General features: G+C 35.4%; 1 protein-coding gene across 6 annotated transcripts in view; it reads right to left on the minus strand.

Moving 5' to 3' along the window:
• Window positions 1–2,339: 2,339 nt before the first annotated feature.
• Window positions 2,340–13,059, minus strand: part of LOC137617202 (platelet-activating factor acetylhydrolase-like) — a 154,171-nt gene continuing 143,451 nt past the window's right edge. For 5 of the 6 annotated variants that reach the window (XM_068347106.1, XM_068347109.1, XM_068347108.1 and 2 more), the window contains 2 exons: window positions 12,706–12,854; window positions 2,340–2,917 (listed from right to left, as the gene is read on the minus strand). In XM_068347106.1, the coding sequence (XP_068203207.1) occupies window positions 2,790–2,917; window positions 12,706–12,854 (277 nt within the window). In that variant the 3' untranslated portion in view covers window positions 2,340–2,789. The remainder of the gene's footprint in view (window positions 2,918–12,705; window positions 12,855–13,059) is intronic. The other variant, XM_068347107.1, reaches the window with a different exon arrangement.

Genomic DNA, 13,059 nt, shown 5'->3' on the forward strand with positions numbered 1-13,059 from the left:
AAAAATAATTTATCATTTATGCTCAAGGAAATAAGAACCATTTCATGCAGAAAGCTAATTAGTACTGAAGAAGTCTACTTGTGACGGAGAGGGTAGTTGAATAAATCAAAACAAGAAAACGAAAAAGGGTAACTAAGCTAAATCACACGAGCTAAGAAAAAAAAATAAATGTCTCCTATTAACCCTCATCTGGGACTCCACAAAATTAGAAACAGCTAGGATATATAACTAACCTGTTTTATACGAGGACCACTGGTTCTTTGGTAGATGAGGTTTCAACATCAAACAGGACACAGCATTAGTTGGTATCCCCGCAATCTCAGACATTAACTCTGCCACCTTATTTGTAAATATACTTGAAAATTGTGTTTCATAAGTTGTTTTAGTGAGCCAGATGCATGTGACGATGTAAAAAATAAACAAGTTCAGAGTTAACCTGAAGTATTTTTTCAGGGAACATTTCTGCAATTGGTTTCATCAAAGACTGGAACGGGTATTCATTATCTGTCTCCTGATTTTGGCAAAGAACACACTTCTAAAAATTCACATTGTACCCCAGAACAATCTCCTGATTCATTTAAAAGGTTACTCAACTTTAATATTGTACCTCTATTCTGCATTCTAAAAATGTTATTGGCCAAGCCTACATCAAGATCTACTTGGCAACTAGCCATATCATGATGTAACCGTTTATCAGCTTGAGCTGCTAAAAGCCTATTCAAAACCTATGAATCTGGGTATTGTATAACATATAATGAAGACAAAAAAGGTTGCTCATCAGTGCTTGAAATTTTTTAAATGTTATTTTTGAGGACCACTGTGAAATTCAGGACCACTGTTTACCATAAAAATTTGTTACGAAGTGAATTCACAAAAAGCAAATCCATGAAAAGTGGAGGATGACTATACTTGTTTTGGCAGTACAGTATATACTGTATACTAATTTGACTAGAAGATCCTTATGAGGCTAAACTATCCTTGGCTAACTCCAGTAGTCAAAGGTAATATTTGTCATCTAAATATTAAATTTAAGGTATTGTAAAATCTTTCTATTGAAGATCTCACAGCTAAAACTTTTTCTAATGGCATTATCATCAGCTAAATGCATCAGGGAGCTACAAGCTCTTTTGTAAGGTAGGTTTTGGAAACTTACAGCTTTTGTCTGCTTTCAGAGCTAAGAATAATTTTAAAACAAAAGGTTTACAACATTTTAGAATTCTGTCTCTAGAAAAGGAAGTAAGACTACGTGAGGGAATAGTTTGCTTGGTCAGGTTTGGGCTGTTAAGTATTATTTGACCACCAAACTGCAGACATTAGGGGTAATGTTCTTCATTAGTGTTGTAGGTTAGGTTGCCAAACCATCCTATATCTTTTAGGTTAAAATATTGGTCATAGAGGATTACAGGGAGTTGTATCTAAGCCAAGAAGACACTTGAATATTAGAGTGCATGATATCAGAAGTACAGCAATGTCGCCAAAATTTTGTGAGAATCTTTCATTGGGAAAAGAATTAGCAGCAGCTCAAGGCATACAAGTTGGTATGTGCTAATTTCATTTTAAAGTTCATGGGTCTCTTATAAATATTAATGGGATTTAAATGAGTTAGTAGTGACTGGTGATGTGATTTAGTAAAAGTTGAGTTCCTTTACTTTTAATAATGGATGAATTTAAATACTCTTAAGAGGTATTAGGAATATAATCTAGAGCATTAAATTATAATGTAAGTAGTAGCAGCTTGGTAGCAGGGCACAAGGCTATGAGGTGTCTGTGGTGTATTTGGTAAGACCTTAAATTTCCGATCTCTTTCCATCATGACTCACCTCTATGAGAATGTGGGAATCTGCAATATAAGCATCAGTTAATGGAGAGTAATAAAAATAAATGGAATTTTAATACCATTAATTTTCTCTATGCTCACCTGACGTTCATATACATGCCCACCCTTCTCCCCTATGACTAAGGAGTTTAAAAGGATACCATATTAGTTGCAACTTCGAGACAACCGAGTTAAGTAAGGCCAGACCTTACTTCGAGTTGCCTTTAGTCACTAGATGTCGTCTTGGTGGGTCCAAGGAATGGCCTCTTGAAGGCAAGAATGGGAAATTTTTATATTCTTAGGGTGATTATGCAGTTGAAGTTGGCTTTGGGTGACAAAGCAATATGAACATCAGGTGAGTATCAAAATAATAAATTCTACAGCTAAAATTCCCTTATTATAATTGGTCATGGAATTACTAGTAACCTCTTCCACTTACGTAGACAAATAATGCATTCAGACAAACTTCAGTGCTTAATTCTAATCATGTAATAAGGTTTTTTGACAAATGAAAGTCATGTCCTTTTTTTTCATTGCAGTACACTGCATATTTTATTCAACAAACAACAAACTCTAAATATGAAATCTAAATATATACGATTTCAGTTGCTTAAAGCACACAAAGAGGTATTTTGAAAAAAATTATCTGGATAGTTTTATAATATCATAATTTAGACTTTATTTCCCTCTGTACTCCTCCATAAAGACCATAGATGATCGAGGGACTCCTACTCAGAAAACTCTTGATTTGTTCTTGAAGATCAAAATTCATTCCTGTGAAGTAAGCTATTCTAAAAATGTGTTCATGAGATGTTCTTACATTGCTGTATTTATCCAAAGAACAATTTTACTCTACCATCACCAATTTGTGTTATTAACTACCTTCATGCAGTAATGAGAGTTATTTGAAATAGTGTAGCTACTATCAGCCTTCACCTTCTAACATGCACAGTAATATAGAAACTACATTGATTTATACTGCATGATAGTTAGGATCCCATCCAAGCATGCATTTCCCTTTACCATAGAGACCGGATACCATCTTGTCCTTCTGAGTTTCTATATAAGGCAAATAATTGTTGCATGATTTTGTCAGCTCACCTGTGAGGAAGGAGTTGTGTTAATAAGTGAAATACTATATGGTAGTATGAATTTACTCTAAAAGCTTAAGATAAAAGAACTTAAAGGAGCTAACACTTTCTGAAACAATAGTAAGATTTCTTAACTTAAGGGCAACTTCAATATTACAGATGCCCTGTTTGTTACAGGCAAAACAGACCATTTAAAGAGATAAATCTTACTAGTGTGGTGTTCATGATGGTTATGGAGTGAAGGTAACCATTCAAGAGGAAAAAAGCCTTACACTTCTTAAAATAGATTCTTATTCATGGAGCTAGAATGATGAAAGATCTCTAATAATCAGCAGACTTGCATTGTTAAAAAACATTAGCACCAATGTAATTTGAAAAAATAAGTATTCTTCACAGAATTTATGATTTCATATTAAATGGGAAGTGCCTCAAATTGAAAGGAAAAGAATAATTCATTTTCTATACCAAGCTAAGAAAATAAATTTGACTGAGAGACTGGTACTAACTTCAATCTGTGGCAGGAAAATCATAAAGTGTTTTCACCTGAAGGTTATAACACAGGTTGGGGCTTGTAATAATTTGGACAAATAAAGAGAAACATCTCCATTTGGCATTCTTATGCATTCAAAACTATGACCTGCAATATCTATGGAACCCTTCAAATTCAATATTACCCATAAAGTGCTATGGCTGCTCATATGAGAAAAATCTTGTGATGGGCACAATGCAGATGGTTAATCAAAGAGCAACAACAACCATACTGGGTATGATAATGCCCAAAAATGAGTCATCCCAGCTTTAGGAATGTCTCAGTAACAATTATGGGAAGGAATATTTAACTGGAAAGATAATTTATCATTGAGGTTAACAAAGTAAACTATTTTGTAATAACATATTTCAGTAATATACAGTACCATGAGCTTTGAGGAAGCTTGGAGAATAAGGTATGAAGAAATGGCAGTACACTATAAAGTGGTATGTAAAGCATAGTATCGCTACCGTTAACAATAAAAAAACATCATGTACATATGGATGACAAAAGTAGATTGCAGTGCTGAGAACTGCTAAAATATCATAGCGGCTAAGAAAGCAACCATGCAGATGATTTGGAGCTATGGAACTCTGACCTTTGCCAAAACACAGCACTCAATATGCATTCAAAAGAGGACAAGATTTTTTTTCAGTCAAATTGAGGTTTCCAAGATTATATTTGTTCTCATTCAAATTGAGGTTTCCAATGAGACTCTTTACAGGGGACAAATGAAGTTAAAAAGATATCACCCCCTATATCACCAATATCTTATTATAAACCATTCAGAAACAAAATGATAAAACTTTCCCACTAAGTCAGGGTTTGGATCACAAAGCGGGTTAAAAAGATCACTTTTAGCTGGATATCTAAAGCCAAATGAAGATGAACGGTATACTGATAATTTTCTACTTATACTGGATGGGAGCAAGCCTTGCATGAATAATTCAAATATAGAAACTGAACACTTATAAATCCCTTTCCAGGAACAATGGTAATTAAAGGATAAGATCAAGATCTAAGAAGAAAAATATGTGTAATTTGATGCTTATTGGAGTGCATTTTGCTAAATATTCACAAATCAAGCATACAAGTAAATGTTACCCCAATGTTGACTACCAATTAAATCAAGCATTTATTAGGAACCAAAAAGCATAAATTGGGCCTCTTGTTCAGAAAATAGAAGTTTTGATACCTTACTTATACAAATAAAGAGTAAATGGGCTACAAAGACTTTCAAAAACACTTCTACAGATTTTTGGGAAATAATTCTTGGCTAAAATGGCAAAAGGCTGATAAAAAGTACAGCAATGTTCCTTGGGAGAGAGAGAAAAAAAAGGAAGAATCTGCTACTCTAATAATTTATTTTGCTATGGTATATACTGTACTCTATTTGACATGCATAACAAATCTCTTTCTAATGCAAAAGAATATAAGAACCTCTAGGCCTACAGAACAAGAAGTGAAGAGCTATCTAGTTTTAACAATGGATAGTGAAAAGAATGAGACTGACTTTTAAAAGACAATATAGTTACAATTAATTTTTTGTTTCTCCAAATTGAAACATTTAATTTTACCTATGCAGTACTAAAAAGTATGCTGTTGGATAAAAATATACGTTGTTAGATGGAAGAAGGAAGTCTTGGAGTTTATTTAGTGAGTAAGCCTTGCTAGAAGGCATTCACTTATAGTTTTTGTCAATGTAATTATCTGTATAAATTTACTGAAAAAGTTGCCTGATGGGGATAGACCTAGGAAAAATGAAGGTCTAGCAAACTACATCTGCATTCTCCTTTTACTTCCATCTATGATGTTTAGTCTATCACACTTTGGCCATTATTGGGCCCAGTGATACAGCATTTCATTTTTAATAAAATATTACAATTTCTGCTTTCTAACATGTCACCCAATTTTCATAGCTTCTGGCAAGCAACAGGAGATTCTTACAGATATGGAAAAACCTGAAGGTTACTTTGTCTCAATGTACAGAAAATCTAATTCTTAGACAGAAAAAGGTAAGGCTCCAATCCTCTTACAATGTTGAGGCTGTTCTTGAGAATTATAAAACTATGCATTGTTCTCTTGGCTAGGGCCCTTATTTAGTCTTCACTTAGTACAGATTTATGCTTAAAATATGTCTGATTTTCTTATCCACAGACATGTACTCATGAGTTTCTCAGACACCTTAGATGTGCAAGAGAGGGTATTCTTCTCTTTCATAAAAATAGTAGTGCAAGAAAAGACCTGTTAGTAAAATACTATAGTTTCTTGCTTTGATAATTATGATGGGGATGGAATGGACCTATGACATTTTCTTAGTTATTCATGATCTCAGTCAACAGCTCTTTCAAATTCTGGCAACTGATGAAAAAAAACAGGGGCTACTAGAGAGATGCTGACATTTGAAAATATTCTTCTGAAATAGCTGTTAATAGAAACAAGGAGCAATTTACACTGTACCATTATTTGACGGCCTCAGATTGCTCAATACGAGTATTTTCACTTTTGATCTAAACAGCTTTGTGCAGCTAGGATTTCTTGCAAGCAAGCACGACAGTATAAGATAATTGGGGTTTTACTATACAAACATGCCATGTTCTTGAATGAGGGTAACAATTTGAATAGAGGGATGACAAGAACTATTGACAGTCTCATTGACTTTGCAATGGAATATCTACAATTATCATTATCAAAAGGACATTAACCAGTCCAATGAGCCAAACTTGAGGAACTTATAAGAACTTGTTTACTTATCTAAAACCCTTAAAAACTTATATAAGATGAGTCAATATGGCCAAATCTCTTGAAGAGCAGCTACATCAATGAACCAGATATGATGGTAACATTCTCGGAAATTTCTGACAGAAGGATGGAAGACTGGATACTGCTTTTATTACAATCTGTATGGTTACTGAATATGTGTGTCAATGCAGGTCCTCTGAGAAGTTATAGCTTACTAAAGACAGATTCATGAGCTTACATGAAACCATGAGACTTATTTTAATTATTTATTTATGGAGTGGATGAGTGCACAGTACATCATTCACAACAGTTAACAGTACAAGGATACCTGAAAAGAGTCTCCTTAGCATTAGCCTTCCTAGACTGTATATCTTATTGTGATATAGCACCACCTACATAGGAGCCATGTTATTCTTACTGCATCACCTGAGAATAATTCTCTCTAGGGTAGAATGACTTGGGAAGTAGCTATCCTTTCCTCCCTTTGGTCTAGTAAAAACTCTAAAATGCTGTTTTACATAAAAAATTGATTCAGTTATCATTCTTTCCAGAGGTAGTCAACTGTCTGTGTTTACCAGCAAAGTAGACTACATTGAGGGTTATTCCTACTTTTATAGTTCTAAGGTGTCTGTTTTGTCTACAAGGGTACCCCACCCTCTTGATGAACAGTTGAAGCTAAATATGGGGTTTGGATACCAAGGAAAATTGAAGTCATAATGCAAGTTCCTCATTCAAAACCATGTTATCCCTACATACTAGAAGAATGAACTCCATAGATGAAAGTAAACTTAATGAGTTGGAGAGAGATTTATTCTGCATGACCTTTAAGAGATGAGTCTGTCTAAGATCAATATAAATGTGAAGAAGACTCTCAAACCTCACCATTATCATAATAAACAGACATTCATACATCAACTTTTCTCTTAATTGGGTCTGTATTGGATATATGAATTTAGGCTATATGACCTACAGCTGGGGTCTGAGGGGTTATTCTGCACTTGGGGGGAAATCCTGCAGTTCCACAATTAAGTAAAAATTAAGATGTTGGCAGGCAACAGGCAAGAAAGACAGTGGGAATGGAAGTTGAGTAGAGAACTAAAACGTGGGTATAGCTAGGAGTTTTGGGTTAGATGTGCCTTTCCAACCTCCACCATTACATGAAACTTGCCATCCTTCCCAAACAAATATCCAACATACATCTACAGCCTCTAGCATTCTGTGTGCTGTAATTAAATACTATAAATGCAGCATATGTTAATAAACTGATTTACAGATTCATTTACTTAGGAAAATCAACTGGGTTGTAATATTTCTGTAAGCCAAATAAAAGATGGCAGAAGTAATGCTGGTTTTATTACCACTTGCCTTCAGTCCCTCAACAACAAAACAAATACACTATATTTCAATACACTGTAAATACACATAAAAGTATTTTACATAAAATTACAATACACCATATCTAAAATGTATTGTAGGTACAGCACAACACTGTTAATAAATAAAAATGTATTAAGATATAAGAATTATCAAAAGGCATTATCATTTTTCCTTGCTATACAAACCTGAATCCTTTAAAATTGGGAAACATCTTCAGCAGAGCTTAAACACTTATTGAATTTGTTAACAAGGTACTTAACGACAGGTGGTATACGGCGAAGGTGCAGGCCCACTTGCCTCTCGAAGACTCTTCACTTTTGATTTTTCCCTCAGGACTGAGAGGGGTAGTTAGGTGAGAAATTCAACTTGAAAAGACTCAGATTTGTATAGCTACAAGGAAGAGCTTCAAGTACATGTTCTTTGTGCTTCTGAACCATTCTCGCTGGGACAAGCCAGGGGCATATACCCAGGTGCTTCAGCGAATGGCAAACTCGATGAGGAGCGCAAAGTGCGAAGCAGTCCCTCATGGGTATTGTTAAGGACACCAAAGAAGACTTAGCCTTCTTGCTTCTCAAAGAAAACACGCACCTTCATAAAAGGCCACAATCTACATTCGGTAAATAGGGATGATTGTGAACAATCATATCCATATGGTGCAGAGTGAGTGGATCAATCGCTGGTTTAGCCATAAAATGATACAGTTTCAAGCCAAAACTCACATTCCTGATTCATTCATTATAAACATTATAAACCATTCAAACTAAAAAGTATAAGAAAAAAGAAAAAAAGATTAAACAGCCTTGGATTCAATACAACAGTACCACTGTACTTGTTGAGTCCGAAGACAAAGGTAACAAGTCTTTGATAAGAGAGTGGGTGGAGCTACTCGCACTTACCACCTGTTGTTAACTACCTTGTTAAAGATTTCAATGGCTGTTTCAGCTCCGCTGACGACACTCCCAACTCTAAAGGACAAAAGGTTTGTATATGTGTAGGAAAAAAGAATCAAATTTTTTACATCAAGTAACCGACGTTTCCAGCTTCCCTAGATAAAAGCTGTTAGTAATCAAGGTTCTATACAGGGTAATGATGACCACTGCTACAACTTTCAAAAGGTCCTTCTCTCTACACAAATAATGATTATCTTCCACTCTTAAAGGACATTTGTGGAACTTGTGTAAATAAGGCTACTTTAGAAGTTTTCTCCAGCAGGGATTGATTCTGAGGCTGCATACGATGAAGATGAGGTTAAGTAACTATTTTTGATGGGAGCAGAAAAGAGCAAAGAATATTGTCTGAGGGTTGTTGCTAACAGGTCAACTATGGGTGTCTCCACACTTGACAGATTGCTCTGAACATCTTCAAATTGAGAAATCACACTGGCAAAGGATCTCAAAATTCCTAATGAGGGGATCAGTGAGGATATTTCAAATTCCTAGGATTAATCTAGGCACAATAATAACTGTATACTGCCCAGATAAGATGAATAGTTCCAAGGCCTGGTGGAATAATGGCTCTGAGATGGTACCATACTGATTCCACAGATAAGCAATAGCTGTACTGTACTACTGTACTACTACTACTACTGTACTACTATTACTAATGCTACTGATGTTAAACTTGCTGACTACATCACATTGCACTTTTAAGGATATTACAGATTATTGGAGGCCAAGCAATATGGCCTGTAACTTTCTGAAAATAAAATGCTAGTATTGCTGCTCTGGTGATAAAGAACGTTTTGTCTATCAAAAGGGTGAGTTCCTCACTGCTGAGCCGATGCACCTGTGAACATGAGAGCCCCTAGGTTCAAAGAACCTGAGCCCATAGCTGAAGATCCTCCTCTGGGTACCCCTAGCAAAGGTCCTGCTAACATAATGTAGGGCAGGAACTCCTTTCTTCTTGGAGAGCAATATCATTTTTAACAAAATGCTGTTTGACTCGGAGAGAGTAACCTTGCAGTAGCTATGGGGACTAACTTCTCCCGGGAGCTCAGTTAACCTATTATCACCTGGCCCTAGTCACTGAGTGAGAGCAGAAATCTTGAACTCCAAAGGACAAATGAGCTTAAGGAGAAGGACCATGTAATGAAATACTTTCTCCTTGGACAATACCGTGGAGTCAGTCGGTCAGGTAGCTGTGAGGAAGCATTTTGATTCAGTGAGGATAAGCCACATCTGGTGCCATAGTCCTAAAAAGAGCAGAGGTGCCACAGTCATAGAAAGAGATGAGGTGCCACAGTCCTAATTAGAACTGGCATATAACCAAAAGGCCTGACCAGACAAGGGGTTGGGGATATTGAACTAAGAATTCTTTAGGCTTGATAAGACCAGAATATTCCCCTTATTGATCTTTTGAGTGAATCCACCACCTTTATCCAAACAGATATGTCAAAGAAATCTGTTGAGCTGGTAGAGGATCATAATCAGCCTCCAACGTCCTGAAGCCTTCAGGACAAAGGAGAGGATGCCAAAAAACCAATGCAACAATGACGACTACTTTTATGGCCTCCTTTTTATGCATATTGACCTCCCTGGTCAGGGCTTCCAATTTCTTATTTTCAAGTCTGTAAGATTGAATGTGGACTAATTAAAGGGACTAAGGGGGCTGCCTCCAGCCAGAAAGTGATATTTTTAACACAGAACTTTAAAGACCAAAAGTAACTCATTATCCACACAGTAAGACTTCAAGGACTCACTGATCTGCATTCGTCTCCTTACAAGAATTCCAATGTTTCTGGAGACAAGCCACTTCATAGGGTATGCAGTCAGTGTGGGAAGTTGGTCCTGATCTCCACCATTCCCCACTACTGGAGACTTGCACAGGAAGCATTCCCATCAACAGGTTAAACTCTTATGCTAACAGGACCCCTGTCTCCTATAGGGTATTGGAATGAAGATTACTACAGGCACTGAGTAAAGGATCTAGGAAACATGTAAGTAAGTACAAAACCTATAAGATAACTTATGCAAAAGGAGAGACTTAAAGGATGAAACTAAGACCAAGAAGTAGCTGCCTTTGATAGCCATGGAAATAATCTTCTCAATCATCTTCTAAACCCAAGACTGGAAAATGGATGGGGTACTAGGGATCTACAGAGTATGCTTGTAAAATTGGCAGAAAAAATGAGACTGGAGATCCTTGAAAACATGTGGGTCTTTTTCAGCATATGATGGACACCTGGTATAGTGTGAGGTACAGTAAATGGGTAGGATTGAGGATCAGCACATGGTTTCCCTACAAATCCTTTCATAGGAGTTGATCTTGAAAGGCAATAAGAAACAGGACCAGACAAGAAAGAGGACTCATGATACTTAGTGGTAATAGAAGTATCACAAACCAGCAAGGAATACTCCTGGATTCTTTAGCCTCCAGACTCTCTGGTCAGCTAAAGAGAACAAGGGGAACCCCTAAAATCTTAAATATATCCTTATATCCTTGGTGACAATGACAATGAACTTGGCATAAGCCACTAATCCAGGATAATTGAGGTTTAATAAATCTCCGGTGGAGGAAAAGTTCTTTGACTGTGTTAATGAGTTACTGCAAGACTGAGCCAAGGATTTAAAAACTAAATGATGAAACAACTCACAGACCAAATATGCAACCAAATAAGTTTTGAATGCTTAGATGGCCAAAAGCAGTGATGACCCATATAAGTCACTGAAGTCCCCCTGAAAATGACATTATGAATTCCTAAAGTAGATTAAAAACATCTGACTTAGTGACTGCCACTCGAGGAATGTTTGCTGTAATGACCACAAGAACAAGAATGTCTGTCCTGGACCCATCACATCAGAATAGTGAGTGCTGTGATGTAAAGTCCACCTAGACAAACACTAGCAAGTACAGTGAGAGATGGTAAGACTACAATGTATATAAACAAGCAACAATAACACTTAATTTATAACAATCACTTATAAAGAGTTAACAAAATGCATTAATTAACCTAATTTGCAAAGTTTACAAAATTCTCATGAATTCAGACACAAATTCACATTACTGTACTGTAATTTAAATAAAACGCCAGTTCTAATAGCATTCATCAACAGAAATGGCAGCAACCGGTTACTGTGAAGCCGAGCACTTGAAAGCGAAATTGACACAATAACAAAACGAGTATGGAATTACAATACATTAGGAATAGTATCGAAACTCCACTACAAAGAAAGGATTAACTGATTGATTATTTGATATTATCTGGTATCATAACAGCGAATACCAAGGAAAGAAAGAGAAAAAATGGACTAAATTAAGTTACTGGTAAAGGAATACTAAGAAAATAGGAGAACTTAATTATTACTCAAGTAACCCGATGCAAAATGCAAGCCCCAAGCAAAATGCCAGCTCCCAAAAGCACAAACAATAGAAAAAATATGTCAAACCATTACCATAAAAATAAACAAAAATGAAATGAGCAAATGGATAGGAGTGAAGAATGAAAAAGGATAGCATGATGTTAAAAATAGAATAAATGGTAACTAAGATTGCATTTCCTGGACGTAATACAAGCTGTTTGGAGAGCAATATCTTCTTTCAAAAAAACTGAATTACCTCATTAAGTGCCCTGAAAGCCCTAAAGTAGATTATATTCTGTCAAAAAACAAATCTTAAATACATGTTACTTTTCTGCAATTTATAGGTAAGAGGTAGAACTTATTATCAGAAAATTATCCAAACCTCGATATTTTCTTTCCACAATATATACAATACAATATATACAGGAAGTTAAGCAGATATTAGAATTTTCATAATTCACCAGTAAGTGTAAGGATTAGGCTAGGAAACACCATGAATGTAATAATTTGTTAAAATGCTTGAACCATTTGAAACTCAGAACCAAGAATTTGTCTCATATTAGACAGTACCAAGCAAAACAGAAAATCATAGAGAATACAGGGGCATGCATATATTTACATGAACCTACAACTGTTGACTAACTAAACTATAGGAATAGCTAGATGAGCTGATAAAATTCAGATATATTAGTGGCTCATAATAGAGAAAAATTGACAAAAATCTAATTATCAGTATAAAAAAATCAAGAGTTTATAATTAGGAAAATTTAAAATACTATAATTCTAAACAAAATTATGATAATTGGTTATTGTAATTTACTAATATAGCTACGAGATGACAAAAATACTTACCTAAATGTTTGCATATAAAATTAATCATCAATCTATTGTTAATATCCATCGCAGTTCCAGGGTCTAAAGGAGATGATGCTCCCGCAAAGACTCTCCCGATGGGGCCAACAAGAAATGGTGTGTCACACTGGTTCTGGTGGACTGTACCTCTATGAAAAGAATAAGTTGAGAAAATTTTACCTTATGTTTAGGGAGAATTTTGTTACTAATTTAATCATTCCATACACAGTTCTTACTTTACATAGGGATTATGTTGTAAATATTAACATTTAATTTAGTTTTTGTGTATTGTACAGTAAATCCTTTCCACACATATTAATAGAAAATATAATTTTGTTCTGCATCTGCAAAATT

The sequence above is a fragment of the Palaemon carinicauda genome, chromosome 23 (assembly GCF_036898095.1).
Source record: "Palaemon carinicauda isolate YSFRI2023 chromosome 23, ASM3689809v2, whole genome shotgun sequence".
Classification (NCBI taxonomy): domain Eukaryota; kingdom Metazoa; phylum Arthropoda; class Malacostraca; order Decapoda; family Palaemonidae; genus Palaemon; species Palaemon carinicauda.